This window comes from Cherax quadricarinatus, chromosome 77 (assembly GCF_038502225.1).
Source record: "Cherax quadricarinatus isolate ZL_2023a chromosome 77, ASM3850222v1, whole genome shotgun sequence".
Classification (NCBI taxonomy): Eukaryota; Metazoa; Arthropoda; class Malacostraca; order Decapoda; family Parastacidae; genus Cherax; species Cherax quadricarinatus.
This window is the reverse complement of record NC_091368.1, coordinates 17,671,087-17,692,364: the sequence shown is the minus strand read 5'-3', so window position 1 is coordinate 17,692,364 and position 21,278 is coordinate 17,671,087. Positions and strand designations below refer to the sequence as shown.

The 21,278-nt window shown below is 41.7% G+C and overlaps 1 protein-coding gene across 1 annotated transcript in view; it reads right to left on the bottom strand.

Annotated features, from left to right (window-relative positions):
• LOC128702065 (glutamate receptor-like) overlaps positions 1-21,278 on the bottom strand; it is a 47,182-nt gene that overhangs the window by 6,900 nt on the left and 19,004 nt on the right. The window contains exons 8-11 of the mRNA XM_070101506.1: positions 16,637-16,765; positions 13,117-13,275; positions 10,481-10,571; positions 8,738-9,038 (exon numbers count right to left, since the gene is read on the bottom strand). Of these exons, the coding sequence (XP_069957607.1) occupies positions 8,738-9,038; positions 10,481-10,571; positions 13,117-13,275; positions 16,637-16,765 (680 nt within the window). The remainder of the gene's footprint in view (positions 1-8,737; positions 9,039-10,480; positions 10,572-13,116; positions 13,276-16,636; positions 16,766-21,278) is intronic.

Genomic DNA, 21,278 nt, shown 5'->3' with positions numbered 1-21,278 from the left:
CTTACACAGTAGTAGATCGACTCTACTGAGTGAACGTTGCTCTTACACAGTAGTAGAGCGACTCTACTGAGTGAACGTTGCTCTTACACAGTAGTAGATCGACTCTACTGAGTGAACGTTGCTCTTACACAGTAGGAGAGCGACTCTACTGAGTGAACGTTCCTCTTACACAGTAGTAGAGCGACTCTACTGAGTGAACGTTGCTCTTACACAATAGTAGAGCGACTCTACTGAGTGAACGTTGCTCTTACACAGTAGTAGAGCGACTCTACTGAGTGAACGTTGCTCTTACACAGTAGTAGATCGACTCTACTGAGTGAACGTTGCTCTTACACAGTAGTAGATCGACTCTACTGAGTGAACGTTGCTCTTACACAGTAGTAGATCGACTCTACTGAGTGAACGTTGCTCTTACACAGTAGGAGAGCGACTCTACTGAGTGAACGTTGCTCTTACACAGTAGTAGAGCGACTCTACTGAGTGAACGTTGCTCTTACACAGTAGTAGAGCGACTCTACTGAGTGAACGTTGCTCTTACACAATAGTAGAGCGACTCTACTGAGTGAACGTTGCTCTTACACAGTAGTAGAGCGACTCTACTGAGTGAACGTTGCTCTTGCACAGTAGTAGATCGACTCTACTGAGTGAACGTTGCTCTTACACAGTAGTAGATCGACTCTACTGAGTGAACGTTGCTCTTACACAGTAGGAGAGCGACTCTACTGAGTGAACGTTGCTCTTACACAGAAGTAGAGCGACTCTACTGAGTGAACGTTGCTCTTACACAGTAGTAGAGCGACTCTACTGAGTGAAAGTTGCTCTTACACAGTAGTAGATCGACTCTACTGAGTGAACGTTGCTCTTACACAGTAGTAGATCGACTCTACTGAGTGAACGTTGCTCTTACACAGTAGTAGATCGACTCTACTGAGTGAACGTTGCTCTTACACAGTAGGAGAGCGACTCTACTGAGTGAACGTTGCTCTTACACAGTAGTAGAGCGACTCTACTGAGTGAACGTTGCTCTTACACAGTAGTAGAGCGACTCTACTGAGTGAACGTTGCTCTTACACAGTAGTAGATCGACTCTACTGAGTGAACGTTGCTCTTACACAGTAGTAGATCGACTCTACTGAGTGAACGTTGCTCTTACACAGTAGTAGATCGACTCTACTGAGTGAACGTTGCTCTTACACAGTAGGAGAGCGACTCTACTGAGTGAACGTTGCTCTTACACAGTAGTAGAGCGACTCTGCTGAGTGAACGTTGCTCTTACACAATAGTAGAGCGACTCTACTGAGTGAACGTTGCTCTTACACAGTAGTAGAGCGACTCTACTGAGTGAACGTTGCTCTTACACAGTAGTAGATCGACTCTACTGAGTGAACGTTGCTCTTACACAGTAGTAGATCGACTCTACTGAGTGAACGTTGCTCTTACACAGTAGTAGATCGACTCTACTGAGTGAACGTTGCTCTTACACAGTAGGAGAGCGACTCTACTGAGTGAACGTTGCTCTTACACAGTAGTAGAGCGACTCTACTGAGTGAACGTTGCTCTTACACAGTAGTAGAGCGACTCTACTGAGTGAACGTTGCTCTTACACAATAGTAGAGCGACTCTACTGAGTGAGCGTTGCTCTTACACAGTAGGAGAGCGACTCTACTGAGTGAACGTTGTTTTTACACAGTAGGAGAGCGACTCTACTGAGTGAGCGTTGCTCTTACACAGTAGTAGAGCAACTCTACTGGATGAGCATTACTCTCACACAGTAGTAGAGAGACTCTACTGAGTGAGCGTTGCTCTTACACAGTAGTAGAGCGACTCTACTGAGTGAACGTTGCTCTTACACAGTAGTAGAGCGACTCTACTGAGTGAACGTTGCTCTTACACAGTAGTAGCTCATCTCTACTGAGTGAGAGATGCTCTTACACAGTAGTAGAGCGACTCTACTGAGTGAGCGTTGCTCTTACACAGTAGTAGAGCGACTCTACTGAGTGAGAGTTGCTCTTACACAGTAGCAGAGCGACTCTACTGAGTGAGCGTTGCTCTTACACAGTAGCAGAGCGACTCTACTGAGTGAACGTTGCTCTTACACAGTAGTAGCTCATCTCTACTGAGTGAGCGTTGCTCTTACACAGTAGCAGAGCGACTCTACTGAGTGAGCGTTGCTCTTACACAGTAGTAGAGCGACTCTACTGAGTGAGCGCTGCTCATACACTGTAGTAGAGCGACTCTACTGGATGAGCATTACTCTCACACAGTAGTAGAGCGACTCTACTGAGTGAACGTTGCTCTTACACAGTAGCAGAGAGACTCTAATGAGAGAGCGTTGCTCTTACACAGTAGTAGAGCGACTCTACTGAGTGAGCATTGCTCTTACACAGTAGTAGAGCGTCTCTACTGAGTGAGCATCGCTCTTGCACAGTAGTAGAGCGACTCTACTGAGTGAACGTTGCTCTTACACAGTAGGAGAGCGACTCTACTGAGTGAACGTTGCTCTTACACAGTAGTAGAGCGACTCTACAGAGTCAACGTTGCTCTTACACAATAGTACAGCTACTCTACTGAGTGAACGTTGCTCTTACACAGTAGTAGATCGACTCTACTGAGTGAACGTTGCTCTTACACAGTAGTAGAGCGACTCTACTGAGTGAACGTTGCTCTTACACAGTAGTAGATCGACTCTACTGAGTGAACGTTGTTCTTACACAGTAGGAGAGCGACTCTACTGAGTGAACGTTGCTCTTACACAGTAGTAGAGCGACTCTACTGAGTGAACGTTGCTCTTACACAGTAGTAGAGCGACTCTACTGAGTGAACGTTGCTCTTACACAATAGTAGAGCGACTCTACTGAGTGAACGTTGCTCTTACACAGTAGTAGAGCGACTCTACTGAGTGAACGTTGCTCTTACACAGTAGTAGATCGACTCTACTGAGTGAACGTTGCTCTTACACAGTAGTAGATCGACTCTACTGAGTGAACGTTGCTCTTACACAGTAGGAGATCGACTCTACTGAGTGAACGTTGCTCTTACACAGTAGTAGAGCGACTCTACTGAGTGAACGTTGCTCTTACACAGTAGTAGAGCGACTCTACTGAGTGAACGTTGCTCTTACACAGTAGTAGAGCGACTCTACTGAGTGAACGTTGCTCTTACACAGTAGTAGATCGACTCTACTGAGTGAACGTTGCTCTTACACAGTAGTAGATCGACTCTACTGAGTGAACGTTGCTCTTACACAGTAGGAGAGCGACTCTACTGAGTGAACGTTGCTCTTACACAGTAGTAGAGCGACTCTACTGAGTGAACGTTGCTCTTACACAATTGTAGAGCGACTCTACTGAGTGAGCGTTGCTCTTACACAGTAGGAGAGCGACTCTACTGAGTGAACGTTGTTTTTACACAGTAGGAGAGCGACTCTACTGAGTGAGCGTTGCTCTTACACAGTAGTAGAGCAACTCTACTGGATGAGCATTACTCTCACACACTAGTAGAGCGACTCTACTGAGTGAGCGTTGCTCTTACACAGTAGTAGAGCGACTCTACTGAGTGAACGTTGCTCTTACACAGTAGTAGAGCGACTCTACTGAGTGAACGTTGCTCTTACACAGTAGTAGCTCATCTCTACTGAGTGAGAGATGCTCTTACACAGTAGTAGAGCGACTCTACTGAGTGAGCGTTGCTCTTACACAGTAGTAGAGCGACTCTACTGAGTGAGAGTTGCTCTTACACAGTAGCAGAGCGACTCTACTTACTGAGCGTTGCTCTTACACAGTAGCAGAGCGACTCTACTGAGTGAACGTTGCTCTTACACAGTAGTAGCTCATCTCTACTGAGTGAGCGTTGCTCTTACACAGTAGCAGAGCGACTCTACTGAGTGAGCGTTGCTCTTACACAGTAGTAGAGCGACTCTACTGAGTGAGCGCTGCTCTTACACTGTAGTAGAGCGACTCTACTGGATGAGCATTAATCTCACACAGTAGTAGAGCGACTCTACTGAGTGAACGTTGCTCTTACACAGTAGCAGAGAGACTCTAATGAGTGAGCGTTGCTCTTACACAGTAGTAGAGCGACTCTACTGAGTGAGCGTTGCTCTTACACAGTAGTAGAGCGTCTCTACTGAGTGAGCATTGCTCTTGCATAGTAGTAGAGCGACTCTACTGAGTGAGCGTTGCTCTTACACAGTAGAGCGTCTCTGAGTGAGCGTTGCTCTTACACAGTAGTAGAGCGACTCTACTGAGTGAGCGTTGCTCTTACACAGTAGTAGAGCGACTCTACTGAGTGAGCGTTGCTCTTACACAGTAGTAGAGCGACTCTACTGAGTGAGCGTTGCTCTTACACAGTAGGAGAGCGACTCTACTGAGTGAACGTTGTTTTTACACAGTAGGAGAGCGACTCTACTGAGTGAGCGTTGCTCTTACACAGTAGTAGAGCAACTCTACTGGATGAGCATTACTCTCACACAGTAGTAGAGCGACTCTACTAAGTGAGCGTTGCTCTTACACAGTAGTAGAGCGTCTCTACTGAGTGACCGTTGCTCTTACACAGTAGTAGAGCGACTCTACTGAGTGAACGTTGCTCTTACACAGTAGTAGCTCATCTCTACTGAGTGAGAGATGCTCTTACACAGTAGTAGAGCGACTCTACTGAGTGAGCGTTGCTCTTACACAGTAGTAGAGCGACTCTACTGAGTGAGCGTTGCTCTTACACAGTAGCAGAGCGACTCTACTGAGTGAGCGTTGCTCTTACACAGTAGTAGAGCGACTCTACTGAGTGAGCGCTGCTCTTACACTTTAGTAGAGCGACTCTACTGGATGAGCATTACTCTCACACAGTAGTAGAGCGACTCTACTGAGTGAACGTTGCTCTTACACAGTAGCAGAGAGACTCTAATGAGTGAGCGTTGCTCTTACACAGTAGTAGAGCGACTCTACTGAGTGAACGTTGCTCTTACACAGTAGGAGAGCGACTCTACTGAGTGAACGTTGCTCTTGCACAGTAGTAGAGCGACTCTACTGAGTGAACGTTGCTCTTACACAGTAGGAGAGCGACTCTACTGAGTGAACGTTGCTCTTACACAGTAGTAGAGCGACTCTACTGAGTGAACGTTGCTCTTACACAGTAGTAGAGCGACTCTACTGAGTGAACGTTGCTCTTACACAGTAGTAGAGCGACTCTACTGAGTGAACGTTGCTCTTACACACTAGTAGAGCGACTCTACTGAGTGAGCGTTGCTCTTACACACTCTACTGTAACGTTGTTTTTACACAGTAGCGACTCTACTGAGTGAGCGTTGCTCTTACACAGTAGTAGAGCAACTCTACTGGATGAGCATTACTCTAACACAGTAGTAGAGCGACTCTACTGAGTGAGCGTTGCTCTTACACAGTAGTAGAGCAGAGCGTTGCTCTTACACAGTACTCTACTGAGTGAACGTTGCTCTTACACAGTAGTAGCTCATCTCTACTGAGTGAGCGTTGCTCTTACACAGTAGTAGATCGACTCTACTGAGTGAGCGTTGCTCTTACACTGTAGTAGAGCGACTCTACTGGATGAGCATTGCTCTTACACAGTAGCAGAGCGTCTCTACTGAGTGAGCGTTACACAGTAGCAGAGCGACTCTAGAGCGACTCTATTGAGTGAGCGTTGCTCTTACACAGTAGTAGAGCGACTACTGAGTGAACGTTGCTCTTACACATTAGTAGAGCGGCCCTACTGAGTGAGCGTTGCTCTTACACAGTAATAGAGCGACTCTACTGAGTGAACTTTGCTCTTACACAGTAGTAGAGCGACTCTACTGAGTGAACCTTGCTCGTACACAGTAGTAGAGCGACTCTACTGAGGAGCATTGCTCTTACACAGTAGTAGAGCGACTCTACTGAGTGAACATTACTCTAAAACATTAGTAGAGCGACTCTACTGAGTGAGCGTTGCTCGTACACAGTAGTAGAGCGACTCTACTGAGGAGCATTGCTCTTACACAGTAGTAGAGCGACTCTACTGAGTGAACATTACTCTAAAACATTAGTAGAGCGACTCTACTGAGTGAGCGTTGCTCTTACACAGTAGCGGAGCGACTCTACTGAGTGAGCGTTGCTGTTACTCAGTAGCAGAAGGGACTCTACTGAGTGAGCGTTGCTCTTACACAGTAACAGAGCGTCTCTACTGAGTTAGCGTTGCTCTTACGCAGTAACAGAGCGTCTCTACTGAGTTAGCGTTGTTTTTAGACAGTAGTAGAGCGACCCTACTGAGTGAGCGTTGCTCTTAAACAGTAACAGAGCGTCTCTACTGAGTTAGCGTTGTTTTTAGACAGTAGTAGAGCGACCCTACTGAGTGAGCGTTGCTCTTACACAGTAACAGAGCGTCTCTACTGAGTGAGCGTTGCTGTTACACAGTAACAGAGCGTCTCTACTGAGTTAGCGTTGCTCTCTCACAGCAGTAGAGCGACTCTACTGAGTTAGCGTTGCTCTCACACAGCAGTAGAGCGTCTCTACTGAGTTAGCGTTGCTCTCACACAGCAGTAGAGCGTCTCTACTGAGTTAGCGTTGCTCTTACACAGCAATAGAGCGTCTCTACTGAGTTAGCGTTGCTCTCACACAGCAGTAGAGCGTCTCTACTGAGTTAGCGTTGCTCTTACACAGCAGTAGAGCGTCTCTACTGAGTGAGCGTTGCTCTTACACAGCAGTAGAGCGACTCTACTGAGTGAGCGTTGCTCTTACACAGCAGTAGAGCGACTCTACTGAGTGAGCGTTGCTCTTACACAGCAGTAGAGCGACTCTACTGAGTGAGCGTTGCTCTTACACAGCAGTAGAGCGACTCTACTGGCAACACAATTTGTCTTGTCTTTCAGAATTTCGCTGCCGATGAAACAAGTCTCAATATTTCTTGTCTTGATTAACTAGTATAGACTCTATTTAAAAAAATATGAGTGCGTTTACTTAATAAGCAGATATTATTAATCTTTTTACTAGCATTTTTTATTTTTTTCTGCCTTTAGCATCTAACAGAAGTAATGAATCTGTAAATAAACAATTCTATATTTAGTCAGGTTTATATTTTTCTTATACTATTTCTTTTTTCGTGGGTTTCTGTAAATTAAATATTTCTGAAAGTCATGGGTAAATTATTTTGGATATGTTCACCTCACTCAGCACTTGCTAAAAAATATTTTTTCACGTCTGTACTAATAAATATTTGGTTGATAATAGACAAGAGGTAAACAGTGTGTGTAAACTAATACTCTCACTCAACACGCTAAACATTTATATTTTTACTGAAAACTGATGATAATATTAAATAAGTATTTAGCACTACGGTAATACCTTTATTTAATCTCCAAATTTCTCCACTTCATTTAGCTCTCTCGCTTTGCTGAATGTACCTTTTCAGGAAATTTATCTGATTTTCCAACTAATTCTCTCTGCAAATTGTGTGCACACATATTATAAAACTGTAAATGATATTTCTAAAAGCTTATCTTTTTCCTAAGTAAACCCAAAATCATAATTTTGTTGGTACTATGTTTCCGAGTATTTTAATCTTGAAATTTACTTCTCACATCCAGTTAACAGTCTCCTACTGTTGCTAACCACTTAATATAACCACTTAATATACATCCCTAATTAAAACCATGTAGAAGTTAATTCAATGTCTGACCACATAATTCTTAAATCAGTGTGTACTGAAGTGTTATAATTTCTCCCATTATTTGCTTCAAATACATTCCACATAACTTCTACAAGTCTTCATTCCTCTGTATTATAATATTCGAAGGCATTAAGATCAGTGTCTGATCAACCAGGGTGTTACTGTTGGCCGCACGCAAGCTGATGTTCAAACCCCAGCCCGGTTGGTAAAGATTCTTCTTATAAATTTGACTAATATGACTGTAAAACCTTTATTAAAAATAAAGTAATAGGAAATACGGCCCTCTGCATGTAGCTGAAAACTAGACCAGTTTAACCTTAATTTTTAAAGTGTTGGATCGATAAGTCTGAAGACGTTGGTCTGATGACCAGAAACTCGAGTGGCTGGTCGTTGTGAGACCATCACCAGGAAGCACCTGCTCCGTTTCCTGACGAATCTTACCTAACCAAACTACTATATATTAACCCTAGAGTAATACAGAAATAACCCTCAAAATTTCAAATATATCTGTTGGTTTCTTAAATTGTTTCTACCAAAATTTTGCTCGTTTTCTCATAATGAAATTTTGACTCGGCAAGTCCCTGAGAAAAGAGTCGTTACTAATTCTTCTATGTATCGTCAAAGCTCACTTCTACTGCCAAAATCTTTTTAATCTATTCATAATAGTAAGTTTTTCTTAAAGTCTTTTTTCTTGGTCATCTTAGCTTAGCATTACAGCGAATCTTTTACACCACTGGAATTTTTTCATTATTTTGGCCGAGTATCGCATCAGCTATTATTTTCAAAGCAAATATTCTTCAGCATCTACCATCGCTCTACAAATTAACTGAAAGCTTCCTCTGTTTATTTAAATTGTTCAACATTTACTTTCTTCTTAATCTTTCATGGTATTTCCTTTTAGTTATGGTCTCCACAAAACATCCACTGTTGTCTACACATATACTGATACATCCACCTCCTGGTGAGTACATGAATGTTAATTCTTATATAGTCAAGCGGAGATGAACACGAAAAATATTCCTCATTTTAAATTAAATAAAAATATCTTGACAACTCAATTTCAGAAAAGGAAAGCAAAGACTACCTTGTTGTAATAATATTCGAATGTAATCGAGGGTGACCAGCATCCAGGTCCTGTTACTGTTCCTCTTGTGGGAAAAACTTGTGAACATGAGGAACACCGCTGCACAAAGTACAATGAACACAATCAGGATGGCCACCCAAACCAGAGGAGCCAAAGGGAACAAGAAGCCCCACGGGTCGACCACAGGAACACCAAGAGCCCCCATGAACCTTCTGTAATCTATCATCATTGGCACAGTGAAGTCAACTACCTCAGCTCTCCATCTATCAACCATGAAAGGACCTGCACCAATAGTTACTTCCTGTAAATCAAACATCAACAATGTTAGCAAACCAAAAAAGATTTGTGCATCACCTAATATTTACTCTATTAATAAGTACTCAGAATTAATATCAACAAAGAATTAAAAATTTACAAAATTAGTACAGGAGTCAAAAAAGCATTATAAAATTTTTTAAAATATTTAAACATTAATTAATATTTTTATTTTTGTTGTGTCTAATGAGATGAATTGGTCAATTAGGCCGAACTGTCCCAAAAATTTAACTTCCTCAAAATTATCTTATATGGACTAATAGACATATTTCTTCATTGAATACAGTGTAGAAAAATAAAACATTTAGGCTACAAAAAATACCTTAGAGACTTCACCTAACTTTATCACAACACAATGTAATTTGTTTAAAGCAAATTTTAATAAATATAAATTCGTTCGGCCTATTTAATGATAGAAATTATGGTAATATCAACAACAACAACAACAATAATAGCTGACTCAATAATAATAATAATAATAATAATAATAATAATAATAATAATAATAATAATAATAATAATAGAGACGAAGTCAGCCGCTCTGACGCTTAATAAAATAGAGGTAATTAAATAAATTGGTTGAAAGTGAAGATTATTAAGCGCAATATAAACATCTTCGCGTTTTAATGCAAATTTGAAAAAAAAGTATAAAACTAGCCAGTCAAACTGATTTGTTGGAAGCATTACATATTAATTACTTTTATTTGTATAACATTATAATCTGAAGAGCAATTCATCCCCACTCACCTAACTCATCACCACTCCTACCCCCACTCACCTCCCTCATCACCATTCCTACCCCCACTCACCTCCCTCATCACCATTCCTACCCCCACTCACCTCCCTCATCACCATTCCTACCCCCACTCACCTAACTCATCACCACTCCTACCCCCCACTCACCTAACTCATCACCACTCCTACCCCCACTCACCTCCCTCATCACCATTCCTACCCCCCACTCACCTCCCTCATCACCATTCCTACCCCCACTCACCTCCCTCATCACCATTCCTACCCCCACTCACCTCCCTCATCACCATTCCTACCCCCACTCACCTCCCTCATCACCATTCCTACCCCCACTCACCTCCTTCATCACCATTCCTACCCCCACTCACCTCCCTCATCACCATTCCTACCCCCACTCACCTCCCTCATCACCATTCCTACCCCCACTCACCTCCCTCATCACCATTCCTACCTCCACTCACCTCCCTCATCACCATTCCTACCCCCACTCACCTCCCTCATCACCATTCCTACCCTCACTTACCTCCTTCATCACCATTCCTACCCCCACTTACCTCCTTCATCACCATTCCTACCCCCACTCACCTCCATCACCATTCCTACCCCCACTCACTTCCCTCATCACCATTCCTACCCCCACTCACCTCCCTCATCACCATTCCTACCCCCACTCACCTCCCTCATCACCATTCCTACCATGCCAGACCACGACCCGTTATCAAGTCGTACGCCCCAGACGCCATCCACAGGTCGCACGTACGTGTACCTGTTGAGGGTCACACAAAATATTTTTACATAAACAAACCACACAACATCTACGTAACATATACTGTGTACTTCTTTCAAAGGATTCATTTCAGAGGATCATTGGATCGTTAAGGTAAGTGCACTAGAAAAAATATGATAACTTTCAAACATAAACAAACGTTATCCCTCCGTAATCTTACCTTGGTAGTATATTGGAAATTGTCACAGTTAGGTTATTGCTGATGGAAGTGTATGTCTGGGAGATACTGAAGAGGAGTTACGAAGGTTGGTGAATGAATTGGGGAGTATATGTAGAAGAAGAAAACTAAAAGTGAATATCAGAATGAGAAAGGTGATGAGAGTAACATAAGAGTTGGTAATGAAAGCTTGGATATCAGATTGGAAGGAGGGAGTATGGAGGAAGTGAACGTGTTCCGATATTTGGGAGTTGACATGTCACCAGACATGTTTATGAAAGATGAAGTGAACTATTGAACTGATGAGAGGAAAAAGTTGGGTGATTCATTGAGGCACCTGTGGCGACAAACATTGTTATTCATGGACACAAATAGGGAAACGTTTGAGGGTATAATTGCACCAACATTTATTTGAGTGTGAATCATGAGTTGTGAATGATGCAGCAAGAAGTATGGAGGTAGTGTGATATATGGTGTGAATATTATGCAGAAGATTTGTAGTTTGGCTATTAGGAGATGTAGGTTAACTAAAAGTATTATCCAGAAGGCTGAGGTGGGGGATGCTGAGAAGATGAAACGAAATAGAATGGCTTGTAGGGTGCATAAATCTGTAGTGTGGAAACTGCGGGGCGTCGCGCTATGAAAGGTTGATGGGAGGGGGTAATGAAGGGAGGGGTGAGCGTTTTTTCAGTGATCAGGATATTAAAATTGAAAATTATGGAAAAAATGTTTTCTTACTTTAAAAGAGTGCAAAATTCTTGCAACATTTTGATGTAATCAGCTTGTTTCTATCATATCTCTAAGTATGTTTTTCATTAAATGTATTTTTTTTGTTCTGCTGTCAACAAAAATACATGTTGGCAATTAGGAGTTTTTTTGTTTTGTTTTTTTCCTCCCAAAATTACGATTTTTATGTATGCTGGCTAGTGTGTGAAGAGTAGACAGCAAGTCCCTCAGTAGCCGGCAGGCTGTAGAGAAGACAGGAGGGATGTAGCAGGCTGAAAGGTGGCGCGCCGCTACCCTAGAGTTTCACACATACAAAAATAAAAAAGAACTCAGTAATAAGTTATTGACATTCTAATCCATTTTTTTCGATAAATATTCATTGGATTGCCATGATTTTTGCAGACGTTATTGAGGAATGATGGTTCTACAAACACCCAGAGAATATTTGCCATATTGTAAACAGCTTTTTGTTAATGATTTTTTCCTCCTCTAAAAAAAAACTAATTTCAACCTTTTTTTTGAATGGAATCTGCTGACATTGTCGCTAAAATGCTCAGGGTCATTACTGACCTCGCCTTTATCTATCATCTGATGTCAACTAGAGCATTGTACATCTTCCCAATTTAGTAGAAATTGGAAAGTCCTAGGACCCATAAAATTGTGTAAAAAAAATTTTTCTATCTAACCTGAAGGCTAACAGTCAAAACAAACACAGCCTATATGTTTTCTTAAGCTGCTTAATGCACTGTCAAAATCCCATTGAAATCTGATCAAAAAAAAAAAGTTGGTGATTCAAGTTGGTATATAATACCGACAAGATGAAGATCTAGACACATGTACAACATCTGGGTGTCTTTATTGTAGACGTTTCGCCAGTCTGCTTGCCTCTGCTGCAGAATCTACACGACTACGGTGATCTTCACACCAGCTCCAAGGCTGAGGGACTGATTACCTCATCTTTTGTATATAGTTCTACTGTCTTCAAATTATGTCCTAGAATCTGTTTTGATAAAGCCACTGGATGGCGAATTGTTTACAATAAAGATACCCAGATGTTGCACATGTGTCTAAATCTTCATCGTAATGAAGGTTCTGTGTGTGAGGGAAGTAGGTGTGTGTGAGGGAAGTAGGTGTGTGTGAGGGAAGTAGGTGTGTGTGAGGGAAGTAGGTGTGTGTGAGGGAAGTAGGTGTGTGCGAGGGAAGTAGGTGTGTGCGAGGGAAGTAGGTGTGTGCGAGGGAAGTAGGTGTGTGTGAGGGTGTTAGGAGTGCGAGGAAGCAAGTGGTTTTTATGACCTGACGTACTGTTGAACATTTTAGCTTACATCTTATCTACCTTACATTTGTCATCTTACCAAGTCTATCTACCAGTCTATCTTGCCTTCTTACCAAGTGTTCTCGTATTGTGTGCCTACCTATTACTTGTCGATCTATTTTATGTCTATCTAAAAATTGTCAGTTTGCTCCTTGTTTACTTACCAATAGTTAATGTTACTTACTGGCATATGTCTTGTCTGTCTATCCATCATCAGCTCATGCAGCCATTAACATTTACTGGCTAATGCCATGTCTACAACCCAGGTGTCGGCTCACGCCCTTTCTACTTAAGGCTCGATCAGCTGTAAACATTTAGGGTTTACTTACGTAAAGTTTAGTGCTGTAGCTAAGTAGTCTACCAGCCGTGGCACAGGACCCAGGAACTGAGCACAACTGACAACACAACTCATCGACTTCTCTGCTGTAGTTATCTTAGTAAAAGGATTAACATCCGCTGCCACCAGTAAATTTGGTCCATAAAATAATCTAGAAGACGAACATGTCTGTTATATAACCACTTTCTGTGCAGATATACCATACTATATTATAATATATTTAGTTGCTATTAAATAATGAGTTTCGTAATTTTTACTTCACCGAAAATTCATTATTTTATTAAAGAAATGTTCAGTAAATTTGTGCCCATATTTAGCATACATTTTTTTTTTAAAATCCTGAGGTCAACTTTATTCATATAATGGAAATATAAACACATATGCAGTATAATGTGATCCTTTATTGACTACGTTTCGCCCACACAGTGGGCTTTTTCAAGTCACAAACAGAACTCGGTTTGTGACTTGAAAAAGCCCACTGTGTGGGCAAAACGTAGTCAATAAAGGATCACATTATACTGCATATGTGTTTATATTTCCATTGTGTCGGTATTTTATACCATTTATTTCCATTTATTCATATAATCTTGTGTGACAATTTTTTCTCCTAGTATACCACGTTACAAGGGAATTTCTATTGTGCATTATAATGGCAGTGTTTCAGGAATTAGAGTTAAATGGAAAAATAATTTTTGACTTGTCTCTGGTAATTAGTTATGCGCTTTCGTGCTAGAAAATAAATCTCACATGAAATTCCATATGTAATCATATGGAATTTCATATGAGATTTATCTTTTCACCCACAAACAGAGCTTTAAGTCACATACAGAGCTTCATTAAGTTACCCACAAACAGACAGCTTCACCAAGTAACCCACATAATAAGAGCTTCATTAAGTTACCCACAAACAGACAGCTTCACCAAGTAACCCACATAATAAGAGTTTCATTAAGTTACCCACAAACAGACAGCTTCACCAAGTAACCCACATAATAAGAGCTTCATTAAGTTACCCACAAACAGACAGCTTCACCAAGTAACCCACATAATAAGAGTTTCATTAAGTTACCCACAAACAGACAGCTTCACCAAGTAACCCACATAATAAGAGTTTCATTAAGTTACCCACAAACAGACAGCTTCACCAAGTAACCCACATAATAAGAGCTTCATTAAGTTACCCACAAACAGACAGCTTCACCAAGTAACCCACATAATAAGAGCTTTATTAAGTTACCCACAAACAGACAGCTTCACCAAGTAACCCACATAATAAGAGTTTCATTAAGTTACCCACAAACAGACAGCTTCACCAAGTAACCCACATAATAAGAGCTTCATTAAGTTACCCACAAACAGACAGCTTCACCAAGTAACCCACATAATAAGAGTTTCATTAAGTTACCCACAAAGAAAGAGATGCAACAATTACTGGCCCACTATGACAAGATCTTAGAGGCACTGGAGGACAAACAAAATGTCGATGTAATATAGAGAAACTTTGCGAAAGACTTCGATAAGTGCGACCATGGTGTAACAGCGCATAGAATACGTAATAAAAGAATAACAGGTAAAGCTAATATAACACAAAGAGTAATAGTAAACAGAGAAAGTCTGATGCGGCTACAATGAAAAACTCTGTTCCACAAAACACAGTACTCGCTCCCATCCTGTTCCTCATCCTCATATCTGACATAGACAGAGATGTAAGCCTTAGCACCGTGTCTTCCTTTGCGGATGGCAAACGAATTTGCATGAGAGTGTCATCCGTCGAAGACACTCCAAGATTCCAAGCGGACTCACGAAATAGTAATGACACGATTGCAAACAAACCATACCACGGGCGGGATTGAACCCGCGGTCAGAGAGTCTCAAAACTCCAGACCGTCGCGTTAGCCACTGGACCAGCTAGCCACAATAAGATTCGTCCAACTAGGTATATTTCTACACCATAGGAAGGTTAGCATAGGCACCACTGTGACCACTCTCTGGAGTTTTGAGACTCTCTGACCGGGGATTCAATCCCGCCCGTGGTATGGTTTCTCCAAGCGGACATCAATCAAATCTTTACATAAGCCGAAAAAAACAATGTGGAGTTCATTGAAGAAAAATTTCAATTACTCCGATATTCAAAACTCGAGGAAATTAAAAGTATATCGGAGTATAAAACAGAACGAAAAACTAATGTGAAGGACCTGGGAGTGATAATGTCAGAGGATCTCACTTTCAAAGATCTCAACAATCCATCTACCACATCTGCTAGGAAAATGATAGGATGGATAATGATAACGTTCAGAACAAGGGACGCCAAGCCCATGATGATTCTCTTCAAATCGCTTGTTCTCTCTAGGCTGGAATACTGCTGTACACTAACTACCCCTTTCAAGACAGGCGAAATTGCTGACCTGGAGAATGTACAAAGAACTTTCACGGCACACATAAGTACGATAAGGCACCTAAATTACTGGGAACGGCTGAAGCCCCTTGATTTGTATTCCCTGGAGCACAGGCGAGAGCGATACATTATAATATACGCTTGGAAAATCCCAGAGGGATTAGTACCAAACTTGCACACGAAAAATACTCTCTACGAAAACAAAAGACTCAGCTGGAGATGCAACATTTCCCCAATGAAAAGCAGGGGCGCAACGAGTACACAGAGAGACAACACAATAAGTGTCTGGGGCCCAAGACTGTTCAGCTGCCTCCCAGCATACATAAGGGGGATTACCAAAAGACCCCTGGCTGTCTTCAAGATGGCACTGGACAGCTTTATCAAATCACACACACGCACACAGAGCTCCATCAAGTTACACACACATTCTCAGAGCTTCATCAAGTCACACACACACAGCTTCATCAAGTCTAACACACACACACACACACACACACACACACACACACACACACACACACACACACACACACACACACACACACACACACACACACTCACACACACACAATAGATGAAAAAGAATAGATGAGAAAGAATTAGCTCCTACCTACTTCCCAGACAAAGTCACGAGTTTGTTGCAGCTTTTAAACAAATATCAGAGAGCCGTCGCGTTACCAAGTGAGAAAATGCGTTTAAGAAACCTACTGTCCAATCGTATTCCATTTAATCCTGATACTAAACCTATTTATGTACCTGCAGACAGAATGCCTCATTCGCAAGTTGATGTCGCAGTAGAGTTAGTCAACAAGATGGTTGGTGACATCATTTCACATAATAATTCACTTTGAAGTGCGCCCTTGATTCTAGTGCCTAAGAAGGATGGTGCTTGGCAACCGGTAATTTACTTCAAGAAGTTGAATGTTAAGACGATACCAGATCGTTTACGCCTTCCTGTACTTGGGGATCTTTTTTGCGAATATTGGAGATAAAGTCTTTTCGACCCTAGAGACTTACCGAAACCCTAGGGTTCTTATGTATCTTACTGTTACTACCGACAGTGATAATGACGTCATAGGCCAGTTAACTCATTAAATCTCCGTCCTCTCATACTCACTTTGAGAACTTGTCAGGGAAGAGTGGGAGGTGAGAGGTGAGAACGAGGCCCTGATGTGGCGTCCAGGATGCCACCTGCAGCGGCTGTGATCCCCGGGGACTGTATGGTAGATGGACGTACAAACTGCACCTGTAATAGAAAGTTGTGGAAAATTTGAGTGCCGGAAATATATTTACGCAAGTATGGATATATGTATTAATTACTGGTTGTCACAGACACATCTCAATAAGCAGTTGGCTATATCTTATGTTTGTACTCCCTCATATGTACTCATCTATATGTGGTTGCAGCGTGTTCCTGTTCGCTGTTAGATACACTATCTCCTGGCTTCGTTACCTTTCCGTACCTTCTCTTAAAGCCATGTATCGATTCTGCTTTTTCTACTTTGTTTTCCTGTCGTTTCACTTCTTAACCACTTCATGGCTGAATAAATACTTTCTAACGTTCTTGTGACTGTTCAGTGCTTTAAATTTCCAGCTGTGCCCTCCTGTTAGTTCCCCATCTCTCAAATACTCTGCCACTGTTTAGCAAATAAATTCTCTTAGGATTTTGTACGTTATTATCCTATCACCCCTAGTCGTACTGTCCTCCAGTGTCTTCGAGTTCCCTTCTAGGACAATCCTTTAAGTCAGACTCATAGCAAACCTCTCTACTTTTTCCAATTACTTCCATGCTTGACCAGGTCTGGGTTCCTTACTGGGGCTGCATAATAAAATATAGACCTGATGTACACAATATTCAATGTTGTGAAAGATTTCTTACATAGATTCTAAAAGCTAGTCTTATATTCGCTAAAAACGCATTTACTGTAACTGTTATCTAATTCATGTCCGCCTCAGGCAATATGTTCGGTGCAATATTCACCCCAAAATCCTTTCCTTGAGTGAGGTTTGCAGTCTTTACCCCCTAGCATGTACTCTGTCTGCGGTCTTCTTTTCCTTTCCTCAAACTTTGATAACTGTGCGTTTGTTGGTGTAAAAATCCAGTAGCAAATTGTCAGACCAGACTGAAGAGTATATACATGTAGACGCTGAGGTCAGTGGTTTACCTGCGGTCATACCTGCCTAAGCTCTTGGGAGTTAGCGTGGGCTGTTACTAAGCACCATGGATTGTTGTAGTGTTTTAGAATCTCAGCTTCAAGTGTTGAAGAAGGAGATTCTACTTCTTCAGGAGGAAAATAGGAGGCTGAAGCTTCGCATAGATGAGTTTGGGAGCGAGTGTGAGAAGGATTTAGCTGGTAAGGAGGAAATGGTCACCAGCAGTGATAGTGGCAGCCACTTTAAGTGGCAAGTGGTTCACAGTTCAGGAAGAAGTAAGATGAAGAGAGTTAATAGAGAAGATGTGAAGGTAGGAAATCGATTCTCTGTTCTCCAAGACTAGTGTACTTCAGTGGTTAGTGAGGTTGAAGGTACCACTGATTCCCCTGCTAATCAAGGTAAGAATATTTTAATAGTAGGCGATTCTCAGGTAAGATATATGGACTGTGTATTTTGTAACAGAGACAGAAGGTCAGACAGAGAGTGTGCCTTCCTGGAGCTGGTGTTGGTGACATAGACAGCAGGTTGGATAATATTATGGCAGGTAATGGGGGAAAGCCCATTATCTGTCTTAGTACTGGGGGTAATGACATTGGGAAGGGCAGGAGAGAGGAGCTGCTGGATAAGTACAGGTCAGCCAAAGAAGTAGTTAGGTCTAAGGGAGTGATCCCAGTCATATGTAGCATCTTGCCTAGAAAGGGAGTGGGCAGTGAATGGATGTCTAGGGCAATTGGTATAAATTGCTGGCTAGACAGGTACTGCAAGGAACTTGCAATCCCATTCATTGATAACTGGGACCTATTCTTTGGCAAACGTGATATGTATGCAAGGGATGGGGTTCATCTCTCTGGGGATGGAGTGGTTGCATTAGCCAATTCGATTGAGAGGGTAATTGATGACTTGTCTATTTGAACTGATAGATTATAGAGGTATGGGTGTTTGTGGGAAACAATCAGGCTACAGCATTAGGGTTAAAAACAGTAGTTATTACCGGGATACCTCAGGTATATGTTTAAAAGACAATATTCAAAATAAAGTTGCTAGTAATGGCAAATCAATTGATCAACAAACAAAGAGAGATAGTAGAGGGCAACGAGTGACTAGCTCCCTTAAGGTTTACTAAACAAATAGTAGGAGTCTAAGAAATAAGACAGATGAGCTAAGATTACTTGCAAGTGTAGGCAATATAGATATTATTGGTATAACAGAGACCTGGTTCAACCTGAAAGATAGAGAAGTGCCTTCTGAATGCAACATACAGGGTTATAAATTTTCCACACTGATAAAGTCAACAGGAAGGGTAGTGGAGTGGCGATGTACATCAGAGAAAATTTAAATTGTTGTCTTAGACATGATATAAGATTAGAAACATCGAACACAGAATCTGTTTGGTTACAGTTTCTCGAGGGGCGTAACAAACTAATTTTGGGTGTGGTTTATAGCCCCCCAAACCTTGATAGGGAGGGCAGTAAGCTGTTAAGGGACGAAATTCATAAGGCATCTAGATATGAAAATGTTGTGATAATGGGAGATTTTAACTTTAGACAAATTGATTGGAACAATATGACAGGAAATCTTGAGTCTAGTGACTTTCTTGATACGGTTCAGGATTGCTTTTTAGAACAGGTTGTGACAGAACCAACTAGAGGAAACAGTCTGCTTGACTTGGTTCTTGCCAACAAAGATTCACTAATTAAATAATCTTGAGGTTAATGATGAGCTTGGGGAAAGTGATCACAAATCACTTAGTTTCAATATATCATGGGATTACCCAGATAACTGCAATCAAATCTCTGTCCCAGATTTTCGCTTGGCCGACTTCATGGGACTGAAAAATTACCTGGGTGGGCTAAATTGGGATGTCCTAACTATGGGTCAGGTAGGTGATCTTGGTTGCCAATATGACGTTTTTCAAGGCATAGTTCTAGCTGCCCAGACAACTTTTGTTCCGAGTAGGGAAATTAGATCTAACAAAAATGATCCCAAATGGATGGACAATAGATTAAAACATCTCATTGGTCAAAAGAGAGGCATATATAGGCGTATCAAAATAGGGGATGGGCAGTTAAGAAATCAATATATTCAATTAAAGAGAGAAATAAAGAAAGGAATTAGAAAAGCAAAAAGGGATTATGAGGCTAAGGTCGCAAGGGATTCAAAGACTAACCCAAAAGGGTTCTTTCAGGTATACAGAAGTAAGATTAGGGACATGATTGGCCCACTTAAGAGTAACTCTGGTCAGATCACTGACAGTGATAAGGATATGTATGAAATTCTCAATACCTACTTCCTCTCAGTTTTCACCCAGGAAAATACTAGCGATATTCCTGAAATAATAGATTATCTAGAACAGGATAATAAACTATGTACGATTGCGGTAACTAGTGACATGGTCCTCAGACAAATAGAGAAACTAAAACCTAACAAATCCCCAGGTCCTGATGGACTGTTTGCAAGGGTGTTAAAGGAATGTATCGAAAGGCGTAGAATTAGGGGGTATATGATCGAGGTGTATAAATGGAAAACAGGAATAAATAAAGGGGATGTAAATAGTGTACTGAAAATTTCCAGCCAAGACAGGACTCGCAGCAATGGTTTCAAGATGGAAAAATTTAGATTAAGGAAGGATATAGGAAAGCACTGGTTTGATAATAGAGTTGTGGATGAGCAGAACAAGCTCCCGAGTACAGTTATTGAGGCTAAAACGTTGTGTAGTTTTAAAAATAAGTTAGATAAATACATGAGTGGGTGTGGGTGGGTGTGAGTTGGACTTGACTAGCTTGTGCTGCTGGGTCTGGTACAGTGCTCCATCCTTGACTGGGGATGACCAGACTGGGTGGGTCATTGGGATAATCCGGGGGGTGGGTCATTGGTCTAATCCGAGGGGATGGGACATGGACCTGCTCCGCATGGGTCAGTAGGCATGTTGCAGTGTTCCTTCTTTCTTATGTTCTTATGTTCTGATGTTCTTATACCTTTGGCTAATCTTTTTAACATATCACTACAATCTGGCATAGTGCCTGATAAGTGGAAAATGGCAAATGTAATACCTATTTACAAGGCAGGTGACAGGTCCTTGGCTTCGAACTATAGACCAATAAGCCTTACCTCCATAGTGGAAAAATTTATGGAATCAATAATTGCCGAAGCAATTCGTAGCCATCTTGATAGGCACAGATTGATTAATGAATCTCAACACGGTTTTACAAAGGGGCGTTCCTGTCTTACGAATTTACTAACTTTTTTCACTAAGGTGTTTGAGGAGGTAGATCATGGTAATGAATATGATATTGTGTATATGGACTTCAGTAAGGCTTTCAATACAGTTCCACACCAGAGGCTATTGAGGAAACTTAAGGCACACGGAATAGGAGGAGAAATTTTTTTCCTGGGTAGAGGCATGGCTGACAAATAGGCAGCAGAGAGTCTGCATAAATGGGGAGAAATCAGAATGGGGGCACGTCACAAGCGGTGTTCCTCAGGGGTCAGTGTTGGGCCCGTTGTTGTTCACAGTTTACATAAACGACGTAGATGAGGGAATAAATAGCGACATAAGCAAATTTGCTGATGATAGGCCGCCCACCTCATTCTAATGAGGACATTAG